This window comes from Cupressus sempervirens, chromosome 1, assembly GCF_028749045.1.
Source record: "Cupressus sempervirens isolate cs-2001-9-10 chromosome 1, ASM2874904v1, whole genome shotgun sequence".
Classification (NCBI taxonomy): Eukaryota; Viridiplantae; Streptophyta; class Pinopsida; order Cupressales; family Cupressaceae; genus Cupressus; species Cupressus sempervirens.
Genome location: NC_143118.1, coordinates 181,424,029 through 181,446,009, shown reverse-complemented (window position 1 = coordinate 181,446,009; position 21,981 = coordinate 181,424,029). Strand labels below are relative to the sequence as shown.

Genomic DNA, 21,981 nt, shown 5'->3' with positions numbered 1-21,981 from the left:
AAAATTTAGCTTCTTATATACTTTTGATATTTGTTGATTAAATTTGGCAGAAAACTGCAAGTGCAAAATTTTTAACATTCACGATTTCTGAAAAAATTGTTATAAAACCTTCATGGTTTTGATATTTGAAAACCCATTGCCAAACATTTAAAAACCAGCAATAGCCATGAATTTTTGGCATAAAATATCAAAAGCAATTGCAGAAGAACATTGTGCACCCTAGAAACCCTGGGTGCAGCTCAAAACCAGGTGCAAGAAACGATGATGTTATGAAAATTGTCAAAAGAACAGCAACCCATTACAGGAATAGAAAACCCTTGCAGATTGTTGGAAACTTTGTTTTTTGGGTAAATTATGGTGAAGTAATTTGCAGAAACCTCAATTGTTTTCCCCAAAAAAGAAGCAAACTCAAGGCAAATAACCCTTTCTTTCTGCAAAAAATACTCTAGATGAATCAGAAGCTTTTGGACAAGAATACCATGTGTGCCCTAGAATCCGTAGGCACACAAAAATAGAGGGTTGATTGCTACAAGAGGGAAAGAAAACCATGATTAAAAACAACTGCTAAAAGCACGGAAAATACCATGTCCTTTTGTTTGAAAAAAATGTGCATTAAGATAAAAGAAAGATGGCGGGTGACAAAGGGTTGACAAGATCTTCAAGCCAAAATGTTCATTAAGATAAAAGAAAGATGGCGGGTGACAAAGGGTTGACAAGATCTTCAAGCCAAAGTGCAGAAACCCTAGCTGCTGTGAGCAAACTGATGAGCAGACAGAGGGTCATAAAAATGCTGCTGGTTCTTTAGAAAAAATACCACAACCTGCCACATTTTCCACTAAGAGCTGCAGAAAATGAAAGATCCAGTTGCATGCACTTGACATGCAGTAAAAACTTTATAAATGATGCTTCTGGCTTCAACTGTGAGATTTTATAGCATCAACGTTTCAAATCACACTCTTCTCTTTATGCTCTCTTATTCATCTTGATGATGGATCTCAGAGTGTGATTTGAAAAGTTGATGTTAGAAAATTGCTCACTGTTGAAGCAAGAAGCACCATTTACAATTATCATGGACTGGAAATTTAATATTGTGGTGTGGTTAAAACTGCCGATGCCCGGACACGGAGAGATCGTGCAGTTAGCACAGAAAAAACACTAGGCGCGATCATTTCAAAGATGTCACGAGGCCTAAGAACATATCGATGGGTGCAGAAAATTGCACTAACGAACAAAAAATGCCTTTTTAAAGAAAAAACAATCAAAAAACCATTTGCAGGTACAGTCATGTGAACAGGAAAAACATAAACTACAGTGAAAAAAACCCGTTATGTGCTCTAGTAGAAGGCAAACCCTCACTCAAACTGCAACTCTTGAAACCCTCAATTTATTCAGTAAAATCAACCAAAAACTTTTGTCAATCAAAGTCCTCAATTCTACAGACACAACCCACAATTTTGTTCTTAAAAATATCGAGCAAAAAGCTTCTAAACATTTCCTCAAAAGTTTTAGGTAAAGACCAGAATTATTATTTATAAAATAAATTTTCTAGAAGGGAACCCATGCTCTGATATCATAAAATGATTTGATTGTTATTCAATAAACAAAGGAGAGGAATACTCCTTGTATAAGAAATTATAGAAGATCATTCTTATAACAGAAACAATTGAGAACCAAAGACAGTATAGAAAGATCCTAAATATTGACTAACAAAATAGAAAGTCAATAAAAACTCATTAAACCATTTAAATGACTATTATAAACTAAATATTATAATGGTATCTTAATATAGAATCAGATCAGTGTTCAAATCTCCTATAGATTTGACCAGGGTTCAAAGTCTACAGCATCAAACATTTGTGAATTTCACGTGGTGAACTTGGCCATCTTCAGTGATGACATGGTGATTCCAGATTGAATTTCTAACATTTCTATCCACAAACATGATTTTGGGCTTTTTTATTATATTCTTTTTGCCCTATAGAAGCAATAAGGTGCATATCTGAAATGAGATATGTAGGTCAGTTCATAGGATATCTATCATCTTGGGCCTAAGGCAATAGAGCTATCAGTTACAGTTTTATACCGAGGTCATTAAATCCATACCAATGATTAGGGCATAGTTCAAATTATTGTTATCAGCAATTTGTGGCCGAGGGCAAAAAAACAAGAGATTGAAAATATCAGGAGATAAGCCAGAAACTTCTCAACAGGTGCTTAAAAATTGCTTAAATTTATTTAGAAATGCATTTTTTTTGCAAATTCATTAAGGAGATGCCTCTACTGAGTCAGTAAATGAGTAAACAAAACAAACAAGTTGAAATCAATGTATGGCTATGAGCCATCAACATTCCATACGAGTAATATGTATATAATGCAAATAGTATACAAAATCACATCCTCATGTGGAAAGTATATATACATATATATACATATATATACATATATAATGTGAATAATGTACAAAATCACATCCTTGTGTGGAATGCTGATGGCTCATAGCCAATACATTGAATGCTTGAACTTTGAAGCAAACTAAAAATAGTAAATTGTCTTTGTAAAACTGTAAGCAAATTGTCTTCAAATCCACAAGAAATCACTCTAGAGCACAGCAAATGACCTCCTTTCTCCTCCAAACCCTGTCTCTCCTTTCCCTTCTTGTTTTTCCAAACAAAAAAATACGTTTTGCTCTTTATTAGGTTGTCACAGCAGTCTATACTGAAACCACAGGCAATAAATTGGCGATTTATCGCCGATAACTTCCAAAACTATCAACAATATTTTAAAACTTCTCTGCACAAGAACTTGATACAGTTTGTCGATACATGAAACTGTGCACGATAAGTTGAAATATTGCAGATAGATCTGCAATATTTCAATATATGGATTAGGGTTTTATTCCTAATGATCTTGTATGAACTATGATGGACTGTTCAAACATGGCTGAAGTGACTCATTAAAATTGTCGATAACCAATTGTATTATACTTTGATGAATGGTCTCTGCAAATTATACCATTGGCATTATATGGGACTTCGATGAATGCAATGCGCAGATATCTTGTATGGATACTTTGATGAGTATATTTAATATACTTTATTGAATATATTATCATTAACTCATTAACTATTACGTGTACATAAATACATATAATTTATGTATATTACTGAATAAAAATATAATTATATAGTAGTATATACAATTTTCTAAAATATATTAAATTATGTGATTTTACAAATTATTATTTTTAAATATTTCGTCTGTATGACTAAATTGAAATATTAATATTTTTTCTAAAGAGTGGTGAACACTTTGACCCAGAGCTGTGAACCGTAGAGGCCACAAATGGGGGACCTCATCCCAATGGGATATAAACCATGATGGCACATGATTTGTGGTGGCCTGGATGAACTTCAGCCCCTCCTGATTTGGTCTACAGCTGACCTTCCGGAGGTCCATTTTCTGGTGGCACGTACTGAATGGTGGAGGCTCACATCCTTTCCTCATTCATTGATTCAGGCCCATGGCCTTGGGGCTGAGCCATGTTTCCGCAAGCTGTAAAATCTAATGCCCCTTTGGATGATTTTGGGCGCCCTCTGATATGTTGTCAGCTTCCATCCAAGATGGCATGTGGGTCAGGCACGGTATGGGGTGGCGAGCCTGTGGAACAGGACGTCGAGCGGTCTGGGGTTGATGTATTGCTGTTGGAGGAATGGGCAGAGTCGTTCATTCAGGCAAGAGGTTGTGGGAGGAAGACAAAGCCTATGCTGGGTGTTGGCCTCCCAATTTTTCTCGAGAAGATGCTGCAAATTGGTTCAAATGATTGCATGTGTTGGTCTCTTTTGTGGGTGTGGGTGCTTGTTTCCAGTTTTCTGTCACGTTTTATCACATTTTGGCCAGTATGGCTTGTGATGTCGATGTAATATCAGGAGTCTGTATTTGGATTTAGATTGTGGCATGGTGTGTTTTGGGCTAGTTCCAGGCTGGATGGTGCCCTTGCGGCAAGCAACTCGTGTAATCTCTCTTTTTGATATCAATACAATATAATCTATTAGTTTACCGGTCAAAAAGAAAAACAATTTGACCATCACAACTTGTCACTATTGACAAATTGAAATATTAATATTAAATACAATATAATATACAGTATAAACTATATTGTAACATAAAAAAATATAATAATTATATATGATTATGTATATTCTATCTGACTCTATATTTATGTATACTATTATATATATATATATATTTTTGGGTTTGGATGCACCCAATGCACCCACACCCCCAAAAATTCTGTATTGGTATATTGAACCATGTGATTGTACTGGTACCCATACTTGATTCAGCAACATAGATGTTTGTCATTATGCAATATTTATGTAAATTAAAGTCAATCCATGTTTGTTTGCATATTTTATTCTTATTCTTTCTTAAGTGTGAAAGATCCGGCAGTGGAGTGTTGCCTATTACAACTGTTAATGACTCGGATTAGAAATATAAATCACTTCACGTCTTCCCCATCGCTAAAAGTAAATTTCAGCACATGAATTCACAGCTTGCACAAAACCATGTGTTTATTGCCGTGGGATGAGGGAACATCTAAGTATTTAATTGTTATTCCATCAGATAGTTTTTGTTATATGTGTTTTTTTGGATGTATTCTAGATGGTTCTGTGTCATGATTACATAATTAGTGTATTATTGTATTCATAGGTTTGAACACATTTGGCACAATTCTTGTTACTCTTTGTTTTGATATTTTATTAAATATTTTGCCAGCAACAACATGAAGTGCCTCCAAATTTCAGGCGACAATTGAGTTCAAAGCTAAAGCGATTGGTTACACAGGATAAAATTGTTAAGGTTGGTACCTTAAAGAATATTTTTTATTTACTTATTTTTGGCCCCACAATATGTGTCAAGAATTATTATAAGAGAATATTGTTACCTTTTAGTGTCATCAATCAAGACACTTTTTCTGGTTTATTGGACTTGTTTTTGGGATAAAGATGTAAAAATAATTTAATCAAAGAAGCAAATGTTACTGGCCAGTCCATTAAATAAACCCACAAGTGAGCCACCGAGCCCCAAACTCACAGGAGAACTTGGCATGCAAGAGCCATCAACACAAATTAAACAAACAGCTGACGATGCCAAATAAAAGATCCCCAATTGCTCCAAATGGCTAAAAAAACTGGAACCACCAGCACACCCAAACAAAACACTCCATTAGACAGGCAAATCCTCAGGAATCAAATTAAACATTTGGAATACTCAGGAGACAAATGCTCCCAATCATTAATATTCTAATCGTGAAAATGCTCTAAAGCCCATTTAGCCAGACAATCAGCCGACCTATTCATCTCCCTCAGTATATGGAAAAAGGAAACAAACTCCATTGAGATACTCAGCCTTAGATTCTGTTGAACCATTGAAGCCAACTGCCAATTCTCATCCTCAAGTTCTTTTTCATTACTGATCAGAATATCTTGATAAGATTGCCCGTCTGATGGCCAAGGGCCCATCCCTTTCAAGAGAAATAAACATAACAAGGGCTTACATAAGAGTGTCAGCCTGATGGCCTTGTTCTTCTGTTGAAGAACCATCAGCATTAGTCTTGAAACAACTGCATGAGGAGACCATGGATCCTCCTGCTGGGTTTACATATTGTTATACATTTCCTCCTTGTAGAGCACCTCAAATCATTAACATCAACACCTAAGTTTTGCATCACTTCCATCTCACTTGTGTCCAAGGGGATAAACATCTCACGTTTAATATTAGAAGACTCTTGAATTATCTCACTTGTTTATCCGAGGGGATAACACCTCGCATTTAATATTAGAAGACACTTGAATTATACATAAAATCCTCAGCCAAATCTGTTGAACAACCGAAGTCTTTCTCTCAAGATTTTGGTGGTTCCTTCACACCAAATGTGTCAATGGATGCAAGAGGACTTGATGTGCCAGACCACCTGCAGAAAGAATGCTTGAGTAGGAGATTTTCCCATAGTCCTCCAGAAGTCAACCGAGCAACAGGAGCATGAATGCAGACTTGCTTTCAGATGAATGCATGAATGCCCGTCTAGGATCAGCACCCAAAGCTAGAACCTGTCAAAGAACTGCAGGACCTACCTGCTAAAATCCGAGATAATTCTGCTCGATCTTCCACAGAGCCTTGCAGTGGTCACCCAAAAGATTCCTTCCATTTAAACACATCACCTATCCGAAGCTTTCAGTAACTTTGAAGTCCTCTACCCAAGTCCAACCTGCCTCCAAGAAGCTATGACAAAGAGCCTTAAGTGCGGGCAGACAGACATGATGGGGGGGGGAGCCCATCCCAATAATTATACCAAAAAAGAGCATCTAGACCCGTATGATGAATCTAGAACGTCTGCTTAGTTAACTTGACCCTCTACGTAAGGGTGCCCAAAAACATAGAGCCCTTAACTGATAGTTAGAGCCTGAGTACATCTCCACTTGCTACACCCTTGAGATACTTTGAGGATAGGATCTTGGCCCAAGGTTGATCCTGATTAGAGCATCAAACTTAGTAGCCAAAGCCTGCCCAGTGGAGGATAGCTTGCCACAGACCAACTGCATCAGCTTGGTTTGGTCTACAGATACTTGCCCACTTAACAAGACACCACTTCAATGGTTCCAAATTGCCAGCCCGTAAGAATTGCTTAGTGAGAGATAATCCAACTCTCTAAAGAAGCTTAAAGGAGCAACTTGCACCAATTTTCTGCAAATAGGAGCTCTTCAACAATAGAATTAAAAGACATCACTCTTCTTGCAAAAGGAATCAACCTGAGAGTTCAATGGCAAACCCTCGCACAGAACTTAGACAAACTAATTTAACAAGTACCCCTAGTCAATGAGCCAGAAGAGAGAGGAAACCCAAGTAAACAAAAGGGAGAACATGGATCTGAAATATGAGGATTCTAGCAAATTTAGATTGAATGAGAGGAGGGTATTGAACAAAAAAATAGAAGACTTTCCCCTTATTAATCTGCTGATCTGAAGCAGCCGGGCATATATCCAAAGACTGGCTGAAGTTGGCCAATCCAAACTTACATTAATTCATGCAACACCCAGCAAAAACAGTGTCATCTACTAAGTCTAAGTGAGAAGAGGAGGCTAGGCTATTGCCCCAATTTCCTCCCTGAATAACACCTTGTCTCACCTTGGACTTTAGAAATCTTTCTAAACCCTCAGTCATGATGATGAACGAGTGCATGTGGCAGATGGTCAAGCTGCCTGAGGCCCATCAAAGCACCAAGCAAGGCAGAAGACTTGCGGTTAATTTACACAAAATAATAAGTGGAATAAACATGGCTTATCACCCATTCAATTTACTTTGATCAAAACACAAAAGTGAAGAGCATTTTTTGGAGAAGTGACCATTTGCTTTGGTCGAGTCTTTGGCCATGTCCAATTCAATGAACATAGCTTTCTCCTTGGAATTCGCCATAGAGTGAATGACCTCAACAGCAATGACCACCCCATCTGAGATTTGTTTGTCAGCAACAAATCCACCCTTCTCATTAGAGATATTCCTATTACGACATGACTTAAGCCTCTCCATAATCACCTTAGAGATGATTTTATACACCATAGTACAGAAAGTTATGGGGTCTGATCTAAAGAGTTAGCACCTTCTTTGGGGATAAGTGCAAGGAAAGTGGAAATAATTGCTCTCAGGATCTGCTTGTTACTTCGTGAGTTTTGTGCTACATCCAAATAGATCAAATTTGGTAGATTTCCTTCACTCTTCAAAACATTCCATCAGAACACCATCTTTACTGGCAAGTTTCCCCTCCATCTGAAAAACAGCACCCACCAATTAATCCAAAGAAGTGGGCCTACTCAGCATCTCATTCATTTAGATACTAATGAAGGAATACAGTCCAAAATATGTTTCTATTCATCAATGGTAAGCAGAGAGTCTTCTGAGAACAAGGCAGGATAGTTAAGAATAGCTTCTCTTGAGATATCCTGAAAAGAGTATAATTGGATGTCAAAAAAAGACGATAAAGAAGAGCATAAGGAATACAGTCCAAAATTAGTTTCTCCATCCATGGCAAGGAGAGAGACCTCTGATAATAAAGCAGGATAGGTAAGAATGGCCTCCCTTGAGATATCCTGAAAAGAAGATCATTGGATGCCCAAAAAATATAATAAAGATCATATTCCCATGTCTTCTGGCTTTGACAAAGAAAGCCATGTTTCTGTCACTCTCCTGGAGCCGATCAATTCCCCATTTTTGTTTCTAAAAATTCTCCCGCAAATAACCAAAATCTCTTCCCTAAAAGACTTTTTCGTATAACCATAATCTCTATTTTGACAAGTGATGACATCAAGATGTTGAGCAGTTGACTTAGCCTCAAAAAGATGTTCTCAAAGCACTGTTTGTCCCGCCTTCTTTAGCTGATATTTCATGGATTGCCATCATTTACAAAGGAGAATATAGCTGTGCCATAAGCAGGCCTACCTCGTCTCCACCAATCCATCATAGTGTCCTGCAGAGAGGGCTTTCGCAACCACAAGACGACACTTTTGGTTGCTAAATTGGGCTCTAGCTACAATTCTAGTCGTACTAAAAACCTCTCCTGGTTGCTAAATTATAGCTAGATTTCTTGAAGGACAGTGTTCTGACTCAATCCAATCTAGAATCTCTAGACTAAAACTCTAGTTGTTTTCTGACCAAATGTTAGAATTTAAATCTCGCCCAACCTATCTAAAGTAGTATCCAAGCGACATCTCCTGTCATTCCAAGTATACAAGCCCTCACTAGGCTTTATGTCCAACAAATTGAGAAAGAGGATGTATATATAAAAAGAGAGAAAAAAGGCTCCAGTCCATATACTCTCCCCCTCTTTTCCTCTAAACTAGCAATAACATAAAAGTCTCCCTCCAAGATAAGGAAATAAACAGGATATGGTGTTAACATACCAGATATGTGACCAAATCTTCCTTTACTAGGAAGATCTGTGGGAGTATACACATTGGTAAATAAAATAATTTCCCCATCTTGAAAGCTAGAAGAAACCTTGGAAAGAGAGTATCTGCTATGGATCCACCATGAAGGGGAGACCTTGTCGGGGTCCCATAGCTAGGTGATACCCTCAGCAATACCATGAGCTCCAATATAGTGACTGACATTGGTCCCTCCACCAGAATCTTTAAGTAATGTTAATCATGCCATCCACTAGATGCTTAGTCTCCTGAATAAAGACACATTCTCGTTGTAAAGTTTAAACTGACACTGGAATGGAAGAGATTCATAATTTAGCTGCTAAATCCATGAGGAGGATTCAAGCTGGATTTCCAAAGAATCTAGTAATGAATTATTTAAATCAATTTCAACAAACACATTAGCATAAGAAGTTACCCTTTTCCAGCATCTATTGCAACAGACCTACTGGCTTGCCAAGTAGCAGAACAATTTTGTGCAAAATGCCATTTTCCCAGAACCTTAGAGTGAACCAAGGGAGCCACACCAACACGGCACCATTGAAAGGAGCTACTCTTTAGGCCAGAATTCCATGGCGTAATGAACAGGTCAACCCGGTTATAGAAGTAAGGTTCATCCCTGAAGGCTACTTAGCCACCGAACAAGAAAATATCAACATGAATTTCCTTTTTTGGTTGCCAGTGTTACATCCACGTTCCCCTCAGTGTTCCATGTCTGATGTACCCAAGATTATAGAAAAGCAAGGGAAGTATGAGTCATAAATTTAATGCATGGCTAGGCCATGTGATTGACATCCTCCTCCACAGAGTCCTTGTTTGGATGACTAAGACTGGCTGATCTTTTGGCTCTTTCTTGACATATTATTAACCATCGAAAGACGAAAGCCCTCACTATAAGGAATTCCCATGCGAGCCGTGGCTTTATTTGGCAAGAAGCCTGCATTCTCGTGCAAAGATGAGGATGGGTCAAACCCGGTCAATACATCATGAAATAGCAAATCAACAGATGCACCAGGCACTTCCATGAGTAAAGACAGTAAAAAGAAAGAAAATGCCCTCTTCTACGGCACCCTGCTCCAACCTGCAGCACAGAGACTTGAGAAAGAAATGCTGATGCAGATCACAAGACAGCCCCCTATCTGCTAATTGCAAGCACCAAATGCTGTCACACACAGAAGAAAAGGCAAACAACCTGTAGCTAGGGCTGACAGACTAAGGCTTATTGAATTATAAAGATAGGGCAAAAATTATTTTCCTTGGAACCCATATATATATATATATATATATATAGTCCCTTTTGTTAGTATCGTTTTTATGAAATAAACTGGTTTTCTTGTTAAACAGGACCCTACAGGAGAAAGGAAAATGAGCAACTACATTAGGGAGGCCATACTGAGAAATTCTGAAATTCTATTTATGGTTCTAGATCATGCTGATCTGCGGATAGTTTAGTTATGTCAAATTTTCATAGTTCTTTTGGGGTGGGACTATGTACTTTGTTAAAATTTGCAGTGTATTAAATTTTGAAAGCATCCTGGAATTTACGTCCATGCAACTGGGTCATGCTTCCACAGTAACTACTGTGCTAAAAACCCACCTCACTGAAATCTCTAATATCATCTACCTAACAAACATTGGCACTGAAAGGAAAAACCAGCATAACAGTGTGACAAAGTTATCACATGACTGCAAGAAACTGATATTTCTTAGATCATTTATGGTCTGTGGCAGCCAGCCAACCAAATTCAAATAATTTAAAGAGTACTTTTTGTGTATGTAACTGTATTGTATTGCTTATGGTACAAGATAGCATGGGCATACTGAGACGTGATGAATTATTTATTTATATTCCATACCTGGCCTGTGCCATTTAAACATTGACAAGGCCAGGCACTGCATATTGAGAGTTTTGTGCCTGTCATGAGAGGTCCCTATGAATTTTTTTTGTTCATCTGCAGGTTCTTCAAAATTACAAGCTTAAATCCTCTATAGCAGATGCGAAATCTGCAATTTTTGAGTCTGCATCTGATAGTTCATATCAACTCTCTAACATGACAAGTGACTACATGGATGATCCAATAAATGAAGCTTCCATGGCTGCTGCAAGGAAAATGGCCGAGTCAGAGGAAATGATATATATGGCAGGTGCAGCAGCACAAGAGGAAGAGTTCGCCTTAGGAGTGGCAGAGGAGTCTGATATGCTCTATCAAGCTGCCTCTATTGTATTCGAGCAGTGTAAGAACAAAAAAATTGGCTTTATCTAAAGTATGTAAATTTTAAGATGTTATCCATACAAGGTTTATTCACTTCTGTTTTCATTTTAATAGTCTTGCAGGATGGTACCGTTGAAGTTTGGTGATAATCTACGGCTTGGAGGATAGATTCCAAATGATAGAATGTCATTTTAAGCAGTTTAGGAATCTAATTTATGTACAGAATTTTGCACCCGGTTTGAGTTTGACCTCTAAAATGTAATTTTGAGAATACTTCAGAGCTATGCTGTTGCAAGGTGTGAATTGGCAACACCCTTGCACTGTTATGTGTCCTTTGCATTCTTTGATGGATTGATGCTGTTCTTTAAGGGTTTTATCCCCCTGCCTTTTTGTTCTTAGTGCCATGGTACATTGCAGCTCTTGGAATGTCGTAGTTGGAGCCGGAGGTATATTGGCCACTTTTGATGATGACAGTAGAAGAGTTGTTTGTGAATTACTACCACTTTTAGGGTTCAAGAAAGCTTCAGAAGTGCTTGAAAGATGTGAACTGTTTTATTGAGGTAAAGATAGTATTTTAGGACACAGCTGTGGAACACTAGATTCTTTTTACATTAACCTTAATACTATTTAAATTTGATGCACATACCTTGTTCTCTGCATGAGGAAGATCTATAATCACAATCATTGCATCTCTCATCACCAAAAGATGAGGCTTTCTTATGTCAGGACTTAAGATCATCATTAAATTGCTGTCACCATATTATTGTAATGCTATCACAATCGATACATTTTTCCTGAATTTGTGAAGCGGTTTCCTATTAATACCTTTTTGTTCCAGATAATATTATAGATTTTAGAATAAATATTATGCTTGTGACATTTTTTTTTTAATAGAGGAAGACGTTTGTGCTCTATATTAGTGTACAAAATTATTAAGACTTCAAAGAATCAAAATACTCATTACTTGAAGATTGACCTAGTCTGTGAAAGGCAAAGAAGATTGGCTTTGTCAGGTTACCTATCCTTTAATATGTCCCACAACAATGTTACAGACTTTCTGCCTGCTTGTAGGAATTAATTTTCAGCATGTTTATTGAAAAAGAGTTGAACTCAGACCATCTAGGTGCTTACAACATGAACTTATGATTTATCACTGGTGTGGGCCATTTTGAAGACTTAGTATATCCTCCAATTGATAATAATTAAAGCTGGTTGAGACTTGAATTATTACATATGAAATATTAAGGCACTGTTTACGGCAGAGAAACCATTAGGCTGAAGAGCTGATGTAATACACAAGTGATCAACCCAGTTACATGAATCTTGCAGGCAAAATTCAAAATATTGAATGTGCTTATGGTGAGCACAAAAAACTGGTACTAAGAAGATTTATCGAATCTAGAAGGCGGCAAGGGTGGTATTAGCAATGCTCCAATTTTAAAAGGATGATGCCCAACTGCTATAAACGAAATGATCCAGCTAACAATGGTTTGGACAGGTTTGGTGATGAGTGTTCTGCAGCAAAATGAATGAATACATCAATAGAAGACCTGTAAAATGTGAACCAAGATACCTCATCTAGCAAAACTTGAATTCCATGCTCATTGAACAAGAGCAGCTGGGCTTATGCAAAATGAAGACGGCATGTCAAGAGAATAAATACTGAGGCTAGCATTATGGCTCCTAGGGGAAACCTATTATAGTTGATGTTAACTTCTTGCTCTCCCAGATTTTGATTTGTTTGAAGCATTGAAATTTCTATGTATATACTTCAAAGTTGTGTTCAGTATAGGGTTGGTACAGGGAACAGGTTGAACTTGAGGATGCTATGCGTTTGGTGGGGAATTATATTGAGTGTCAAGGGACGTTCTTCTGTGAAAATTGTTACAATTAGATTCTCTGGCAGCAATAAGTTAATCTATCAAGAATTAGCATTATCATTAGGTGCTTATTTTATTGTAATTATTCTATTACTATTTATATATCATTTCAAGCCTTTTTGACACGATTATTTATTTTTTGTGGTAATTGTATTATAAACTCTTAGACACGGTGATCAAACATTCCAACTTTTCTTCTATGATTCTATTTTGTGTACAATCTACATTGATGCGAAGGCATTCGTGTTTGTTGATACCAAGGGTTCAGTTTGTTTTTAACACTCAATTTCAAAGTTATATTGTACAGTTGACAGTTCTAACGGCTTCTTTTATGGTTGGCGATTTTTTAAACTTATCCCGACTGTTCTAAAGTACGCGTCTTTGTTACGTTTGATGTGGCAGAATACCATTTTTGACTCCCGTATATGCCTGCACCTAGTGTTGTTCTCTTTTAGCCTGATTGATCCTCGTGTATTTAGAGGAATGCACCCTTATTTCATTTGCTTCCATATCTTTTAGCTCTGGGTCTTACACTCGGTTCTTACCATGTCCATCTTGTGTTGTCAATTACTCATTAGCATTCCTGCAGGAGTTACAAAAGCATGCAGGTTTCTGTTTCTAAGTATTAGATTGATTGCAAAACTTATATCTGAAAAGCCTTATCTTCCCTAGTATCTGGAGGATTCCCCGCCACGCTTTGGAGCACAGCATCCAACCACTTTAACTATAGTCTGAAGCAATTGGTTTTAGCTTTTTATTTATTTTATAATTTCCATGTCGGGCATAGAAACGGTGGTAGGAATCATGTCCAACTATTTTCTAAGATCATCTCACTCCTGAATTGACCAAATCATTTCCAAGGTTATTTTTCAATTTGTCACCATCGATACACAAGATTGCTTGTAAATGCTCTCATATTTCGTTGAGAATTTTATGGCATGCCATTTTATTTGGCTTGCCTGCCTTTGTTTTTGTTAAACAATTATTCTGTTTTGTTTAATGCACTAGTTTTATTCTTATTATTCTCCTCCTAAGAGAAATGTTCTCCAGTCTCTAATTCTCCTCCAACGGGGTTGGTGACGACCTACTCTTGAGGTGGGTTATTTGCATTTTTTTGTTTTGTTTTGTTAGTGTCTTGTTAATGATATGTTTTTAAACGACCTTTTTGATAAGGGCCAACGTTCTTTTATATGAATATACTCTCATTTAAAACTAGTTAAAGGAACTTCCTTAGCATGATTTTAGATGGTTCCTAAATCCTTTTATTTAACTGCTCAATGTGTCCAATGTAAGGTTGTCTTCTCAATCTTCCCCTTCATTTCTGGGAGAATTTTTGCTCTAAGACCATTAGTAGCTCTATTAGCTATTTTTTTAAGGTGTACGAGGCTATGACAACAATGTGGCTCACTACTTTTGTTCACATTCTAGTTGACATTGACCTCTCTACACCCTTCTTAGGGATGTGGTTCTTATGGATGGGAATAGTCCAATGAATCAAATTGTTGGATTATGAGGGTCTCACCTTTCAGTGTTGGCAATGTTTCTTTACTAGCCATTTGTCTACAAATTGCTTTCTTTTGAGTTGTTAAGGCTGCTACCACATGGTGTAAGGGTGCAAATGGTGATTATTTGATTGAGTATTTGAATCTTCCTTCTTTTGATTCTCCATGAGTTGATAATTACTCACACAAGGTGATATTGTTATTGAGTTGGCTTCTTCAAACCCAATGGATCTAATTCTTCTCGCTACTAGCGTGGTCCTCTTATTCTCCATTGACACTTACCCTAATTGTTGTAGCTTACCCTAATTGTTGTAGCTACCAATATGCTCCTCCCTTTGGCGCTTGAGCTACAACCTTCCGCTAAGATGGGGGCATTACTAAAAGCATTGCCTAGGTTGTAGATGAAAAAACCACTTTGCAATCTCTCATTCTTGTCCTCATGATGTGGGTGAGTTGTATACCCACTCTTGATGTGGTTTATTAGCTATACTTATTTATTGTTAAGGGTTTGTTTTTGACCTTGTTCTAACCAAATGTTTTGGTTTGTTGTTTTAACATTTGGTAGGTTGTACTTTTGTAAGGAGAAGCATCATGTTTTATTATTTAGAATATCAAAAACTATAAACTGCCATCAGTTAGATTTCACTTTTAAGTATAAATCTAAGTATTGCATTTTTGACAAAATTTAGTACTTTTGAAAGTTGACTTAAAAAATATGGTTGCATGCTTATTTGCTTGGTTATTGTAATTTGATAGTTATTTGAAGACATATCTTGTGTGACTATTTTTTTCATCTTATTAGCTTAATGACATGCAAGAATTTGAAATTAATTTAAAACCATGATTTGGGAAAATTCTAAGCTTGTTGCAAGGTAAAATGATGGCTTTCATAAGTCTTACATCACTCTTCTTTGGTTGAAAAGAGCCAACTCTTGCAAGTTAGTCTTTAGGAATTCATCATTTATTGCTAAGATTTTTTTATTGTTTTATTTTTTATTTTTTTGCACTAGTTCCTCCACTACACTAGATATTTATGTAATGACCTTGTTTTGTGTAAACAACTTGTTTAAAATGTGTCAAACTTTTTTTATTTAGAGCTTGATGCCAATCCACTATTTGGTTCACATTTTTCACCCTCTATTGTTTCTTTGCTTTCATATCTTCTATTTACATAACATCTTTAATATAATAAAAAATTCTATACCTTTCTCCTTTGTAATTGGAATAAAATCTTCTTCACTCTTTGCACTTTCATTTTTGAAACTTTCACATCCTTTGAAGGATACTTAATTGCATTTGTTGATATTGGTTTCTTCACTTCACATTCATCACTAATGTGTAATAGAAGTTTGACGTATTCATTATTTTGACAATGCCTCTTGTCAACAACAAATTTCAACTTACCCCTTAGCTTTTAAGGGGCAATGAAATTGTTTAGAACCATGTTACTGAAAAATACATGATTTTCTCCACTTGTTATGTTGTCTCTTTTGGTCCATAGTGTCATGTACTATCAAGAAACAGATGGGATGTATCTAATTTAGAACACGGAGAACTAAACCTCTCAAATGGAAAGCTTAATTGAATGTCTCATATCAACATTGATTTTCCCTCGTGCTAACAGTCTCACAAAGAGGATTTGCTCACTTCTTATTCCTTGTGGTGGGGATCCTAGTGATAATATTAATTAGATGATTGTTCATTGATGTAGGAAAGATTGTTCTTTAGTTCCTTATTCTCTTTCCTATGTTGAGGGTGAGTTGTTTGTCCACTCTTGATGTGGTTTACCAATTGCCTTGCTAGTGTATTATTAGATATATATTCTTGACCTATTTGTAAATGGCCTTTTTGGCCTTTTTTTGTTGAGGCCTAAACCTTTGTTTTGTTGCTATTTAATTTTAAAGACATTGATTTCATTTCCTTCTTAAAACCATGCAAAATGATGAGGTATTTCTTGTATTGCAATTTTAGTTTTTAATCTTGTATGACTAACACTTGGCTTGTAAAGAACCTTAAAGTAATTTCTTGAGACATCTTGTGCTAACATCGTGGTCAACAACATCTCTCAAAAAACTAGAGTATTGATAATTTTGTCTATTTGATGTTTAGAAATATTGATTCCATGGTCAATAATGTCTTCTAAAAACTAGTCTTGGCAATTTGTTTTGTTTGAAGTCTAGAAATATTTGTTAATGTCTGCTTTTCTTGTACATATCATTTTGTCAAACTTGGACTTGTGTGAATAGAAAATAAAGGAAAATGATGATGTTGTATAGGGGATTGGTCAAATCAAACTCTATGTTAGTATTCTTACCTCCACAAGGAGAATGATAAGGTTGAGTGTGTGCCCTCACAAGGACATAAACAAAACATATTACAAATGCTAGAGCGGGAAAATTATCTTACATATAAAAACCTCTCCATGGATATCACTTCGAGGCTTGAGGTGATGCTCATGAAGTAAAATATTAATAATGTTATTGATAATAAATCTGCAATAGACTTGAAGTTCAATTGAATTTCTTGATTGTATGAAGTGTATAAATCAACTTGCTCCTTTGCAATAGAGTGAATAGTTGATAAAATTTTGGCTAATTATTATTGAATGAAGGTGAATCATATTCATACAAGTGTGACCAACTACTCTATCTTTAACTATGTAACAGTAGGAAACCATATTGTAAAAGTCGTATGTACTTAAATGTCACACTAATTCTCCCCTTATTACATTGTTCCTACAACAATCAAAAGCTCAAGTTGTACCTAGCACCAAGGAATCTCCCTCAAGGTCCACACTAGAAAATTTACAAATCATATTAAACAAATACACATTTTTTGAGATGTCTTTTTGAACAAACAAATACAAAATCAAAGTGAAGCTCTCCATTATGCTACATTGTAACCCTTAGGATGCAACCTTGAGTTGAACTCTCAAGTTATGAGACTTAAAAACTCCTGAATCATTGATTCCTAAATTATTTGACAATAATCATGTTAAACTACAAGAGAGCTTAATCAAGTTGTTTGATGATCCTTAGAAGGGTATGAATTCTCATTAACTTTCTAGATGACAATCCATATTGAGCTTAATATCAAATCAATTACATGTCGTTACAAAGCAATAATACATATGTTATTCAAATATGTCATCATCTGCAAGGAAATATAAAAAGAAAGCAAGAAAGCATAGGAAAATAGCTTATGATGTAAAGCACCATTTTTAGTGGGAGTCTTGGTATGATGAAAACTCCATTTTTTAGTGAGAGTCTTTGTATGATGAAAACTCTTGTATCCTCTAGTGCCTCCTGCATCCAAAAAATGGATGCACAAACCATGTGGGAGATGACACATCAACTTTAAAAGTGAAATGTTGCAAGATATCTGAACCAACAATAGGCTCAAACAACAAAAATCTTACACCTCGAGGAAAACTTTTAATAAGTTTGAATCTTTTACAAAAATAAAGGAAATGGTATGTAGTTATCCATCATTGTGAACATGTATCAAGCATATCCCATCCTTTTCTTTCATTTAATGCTTTCCAAAGTTGGTGTGTAGTGTTGAGCTATAAGTACTTTGATAAGAAATTCCCATGACTTTTTTGAAAATTCATGTAAAGAAAAGGAATCAATTAAGTTGAAAAAAAACCAAAATAATTAATAAAATGTGCACAATATTGATGACACCTTATCGACTTCTTTATTTGTGATAGATCTCACATGCCTTTTAATAAAATTTAATAACTAAATACTTGCCAAATTCTCACGATGATCACATGCATTGTTTGTATATGGATAGAGAAACACTCCAATCATAAATCATCATAATCATTAGGAAAGTGGGAAAATGTAGCTTTTTAGAAAATAAAATATATCATTTACAAAAAGTACTAACACTACAGAAGCACAAAATATCATCTATGTTTATAGACTGTTCAAGAATATATGTTCCATGATGATCACTTGCATTGTTTGTATATGGATAAAAAAATGCCCAAATCATCAAACTGTTTAGGAAAGTGAAAAAAAATATGTCATTAAAAAAAAAAAAAAAACTAACATCATTGAAGCATAAGACATCACTTATATTTTTAAACTATTCAAGAATATATCTAGAGTAGTAGACACACTAACACTTAAAGGCTTGAAGTTTTGGCAAGGTGGTGTTTTTTTCTTGTAGTGCTTGCAACCTAGGTTCAAGTCCTTATAGGGTTGCTCTCTATTGTGGTTCTCAATGAAGAGTTGTTGACTTCAACACTTGGTGAAGTAGCGGGCTTCTTGACTATAGAGCTTACAATTAAGGTACAATTCTTTTTAGGGCTTGACCCTTTGGTGAAATGGTGGGGCTTCTTGCCCATAGTGCCTACAACAAAGGTTCAAATCCCCACAGGGTTTCTCTCTACCATGACTCTTAATGAAGAATAGTTGATTCAACCCATTGATAAAATAATGGAGCTTCTTACTTGTAGAGCTTATAGACAAGGTCCCAAAAAGTTTTAAAATGTATAAGGTCAAACTTGAATATTTACACAATGTCATATGTTGTGATTTTTTTCCCAGGTTGCGATTTGGACTTTATGACGAGCCCTTTGCCTCCCTCATCCATGTTGTAGACCTTCATTAGGATGAGCGCTTTAGGGGCTACTAGGAGGCATTTGAGTGTTGTCCTTGGATTCTCACTCCCACTCTTGGCTATGGGTCATTCTCTTCTTGACTTAGGAGGTGGAGGGGCTTCTACTTTTGGGACTATGAGGGATGGGGTTCCTCCCCAAAATCCTGTGATTGCCGATGGTAGAGTTATGCTCATGCTACCAAATCTGTTGGATATCGGGGAGGTTGTTGTATGGGATGTTGACATTCAAGTCTTGTTATTGATATCAACATATGTTCATACATTTCAGAGATATGTTGGTTTATTTAAACAAATGATGATTTTGGATGTTATAGGTTATTAGACATAGCAATACAAACAATGTATGGCATTCTTGAGTATGTGAGCTTGGATATATGTTTTAGAGTGAGTATAGACCTTATTTATATGGTTGCAACACTTTATGTGTTGAAATTTGAGAGTTACAATTGTTTTAGTGAAAATCAATTACAAGCTAGTTATTGGGAATTATATTAGAAATGGTTACTATGTTTTGGGTATAAGCTAGTTGTGACTTAGATTCATGGTGTGCGAGAATAATGCATGGTAGAAGACTTGGATTAGAGTATGTTACATTTGGGACTCGCTTGAGTTGTGTTGGTTACTAGTGTGTGTCATTTCAATAATTTCGATAATTGCTTTTGTGAGCCAACCGTAGAGTGTAGCCACTAGCGTGTATTAACGATTAGCAAGTGATTATTATGAATCATAGTGTGTATTTTAACAATTATAATTGTTATACACTTGTAATAGGTACCCTGTGGACCTTAGCATTGTTTGATGCAATTATTTGTGCATTGGGGAAATCCTAACTCATTGACCTAATTGCTTGTTGTAACTTGTATAAAGGAAAGTAATGCATTTTTTGTAATGCATGGTATGTAGATAATATAGATGCGAGCCTTGCTGTTGGATATTTGAGCTAAGTTGAAGATTTGGTCATATGCTTTGATAGAGGTATGAGTGGAATTTATGATTATTCCTTATACACTTCAATGGAATTGTTAATACAATTGAGTTGTCATCAGTTAATTCATTCAAGTTGGATTTCACCTTCTCTTTTTGGATAGTGAGTCCTCTTGAAGGTGGCTTTAACCTTAACCCTTCGAGCAATGTGTTCAAGTAGTGAGCCTTTTCTTTTTGTCAAATCCTAATAGGTTTGTGAACCTTTTAATGGGGGTTCCGTCCTTTAACATGGACTTATCCTTTAATAGGAACTGATGTACTAGATGTATTCTATTGATTCCTAACCAAACCAGGTCTTCTAACAAAGACATTTTATACTAGTGCATTATCTTCTAGTTTATCATCCACACTGAGGTTTTTTCTCTTAACAAGGTTTTCATTGAGAACAAATATCTTGTGTCTTACGGTGTTGGTTTATATCTTGTTCGTTTTGCTATTATATCTTTTATTTTTGATTTGGTTAAAAAGTATAAAGTTTATCAATATAGCACATAATTGATTGATCCCCTCTTAGTTGTGATGTGTGCATCTTTATTCCTAACAATTGGTATAAGAGCTTGTGTTTGTTGATGTTATTATAGATATGGTTGGATTCCTTCCAACTAACATAGATAATATAATTGGTTATAACATATTTATATTATTGTGTTAATATAATTATATTGATAACATAATTATTGTGATATAATTTTTATAATAATATAGTAAGATTATATGACAAATAATTATTAGTGATATAATATATATTATATAATAATTAATTAAATTATTAAATTATATTATTATATATTAAGGGAAGAGTGATGATCTCTGGTGAAGTGTCTCCAACAATAAGTATAAAAGAAAGAAATAATTCTCCATCTTTGACAAGATGAAAAAAGATATACAATTAGATTAACTTGTATAAAAATAGCACAAGTCATGTTGGAGACGAAATATTAACCGCTTGAGGAGATCTAGAACGAGAAGTTACATGAAAGACAATCCTTAATTTGATTGTGTGAACTATGAAAACTGGAAGAAAAAGATGAGGAATCATTTGATTTACTTAGGGATTGAATACTGGTTGATTACAAAGAACAACGAAGACATCAAGACAAAAGATGAACCCAAATCTAGCACTAAGGTTGTAAGGAAGAAATTTTCCTACAATATGATTTCTAGAGAAGCTTTAATTAGTGCACTATCAGAGGCAAAGTTTACAGACGTTAAGGAGCTTTATTCTACACACGAGATCTAGGAAGCATTTTAAACAGAAGATAAAGGAGATAAACACATCAAGTAGACTAAGTTACAAAATATGAAAGAGAAGTTAGAAAACATGAAGATGCAAGAAGATGAAGCTATCAGACCAAATGTCTAGAGAATAACATAGGTTGTTATTGCATTAGGAATTCAAGAGGAGTCATTACTAAAGACATTATCACTGCAAATATCTGGAGATCCTTAACACTAGTATATAGTAACAAGGTCTTTTCAATTGAGGAGGTCCTACCAATCACACAAGATTTCACAAGGTACTTTGATTAGTAAGTTTCTTAATTTGAAACTTCTAGATTACAAGATGCTTTACCTAAAGTTGAATTTGTACTTAAGGCTATTGTCCATAAAGAGAAAAGATACTAACAAAAAGTGCAAGTACTAGTAGAACTGGTAATCATGCCCATCTGGAAGAATATGCTAAGAATTGAGCAAATATAAAGGAAAAATAAAAGAAATTAAAGGAACTTGAAGCCCTTGTCACCAAAAGAGAACATCGAGGTAAAGGGAAATATGAAGACAAGTTACCTTTGAT

The 21,981-nt window shown here is 35.6% G+C and overlaps 1 protein-coding gene across 1 annotated transcript in view; it reads left to right on the top strand.

Moving 5' to 3' along the window:
* LOC149576737 (single myb histone 4-like) overlaps positions 1 to 11,829 on the top strand; it is a 29,673-nt gene extending 17,844 nt beyond the window's left edge. Inside the window, exons 4-6 of the mRNA XM_089819421.1 lie at positions 4,777 to 4,860; positions 10,934 to 11,210; positions 11,303 to 11,829. Coding sequence (XP_089675547.1) covers positions 4,777 to 4,860; positions 10,934 to 11,210; positions 11,303 to 11,334 — 393 coding nt within the window. The 3' untranslated portion in view covers positions 11,335 to 11,829. The remainder of the gene's footprint in view (positions 1 to 4,776; positions 4,861 to 10,933; positions 11,211 to 11,302) is intronic.
* Positions 11,830 to 21,981: the final 10,152 nt, after the last annotated feature.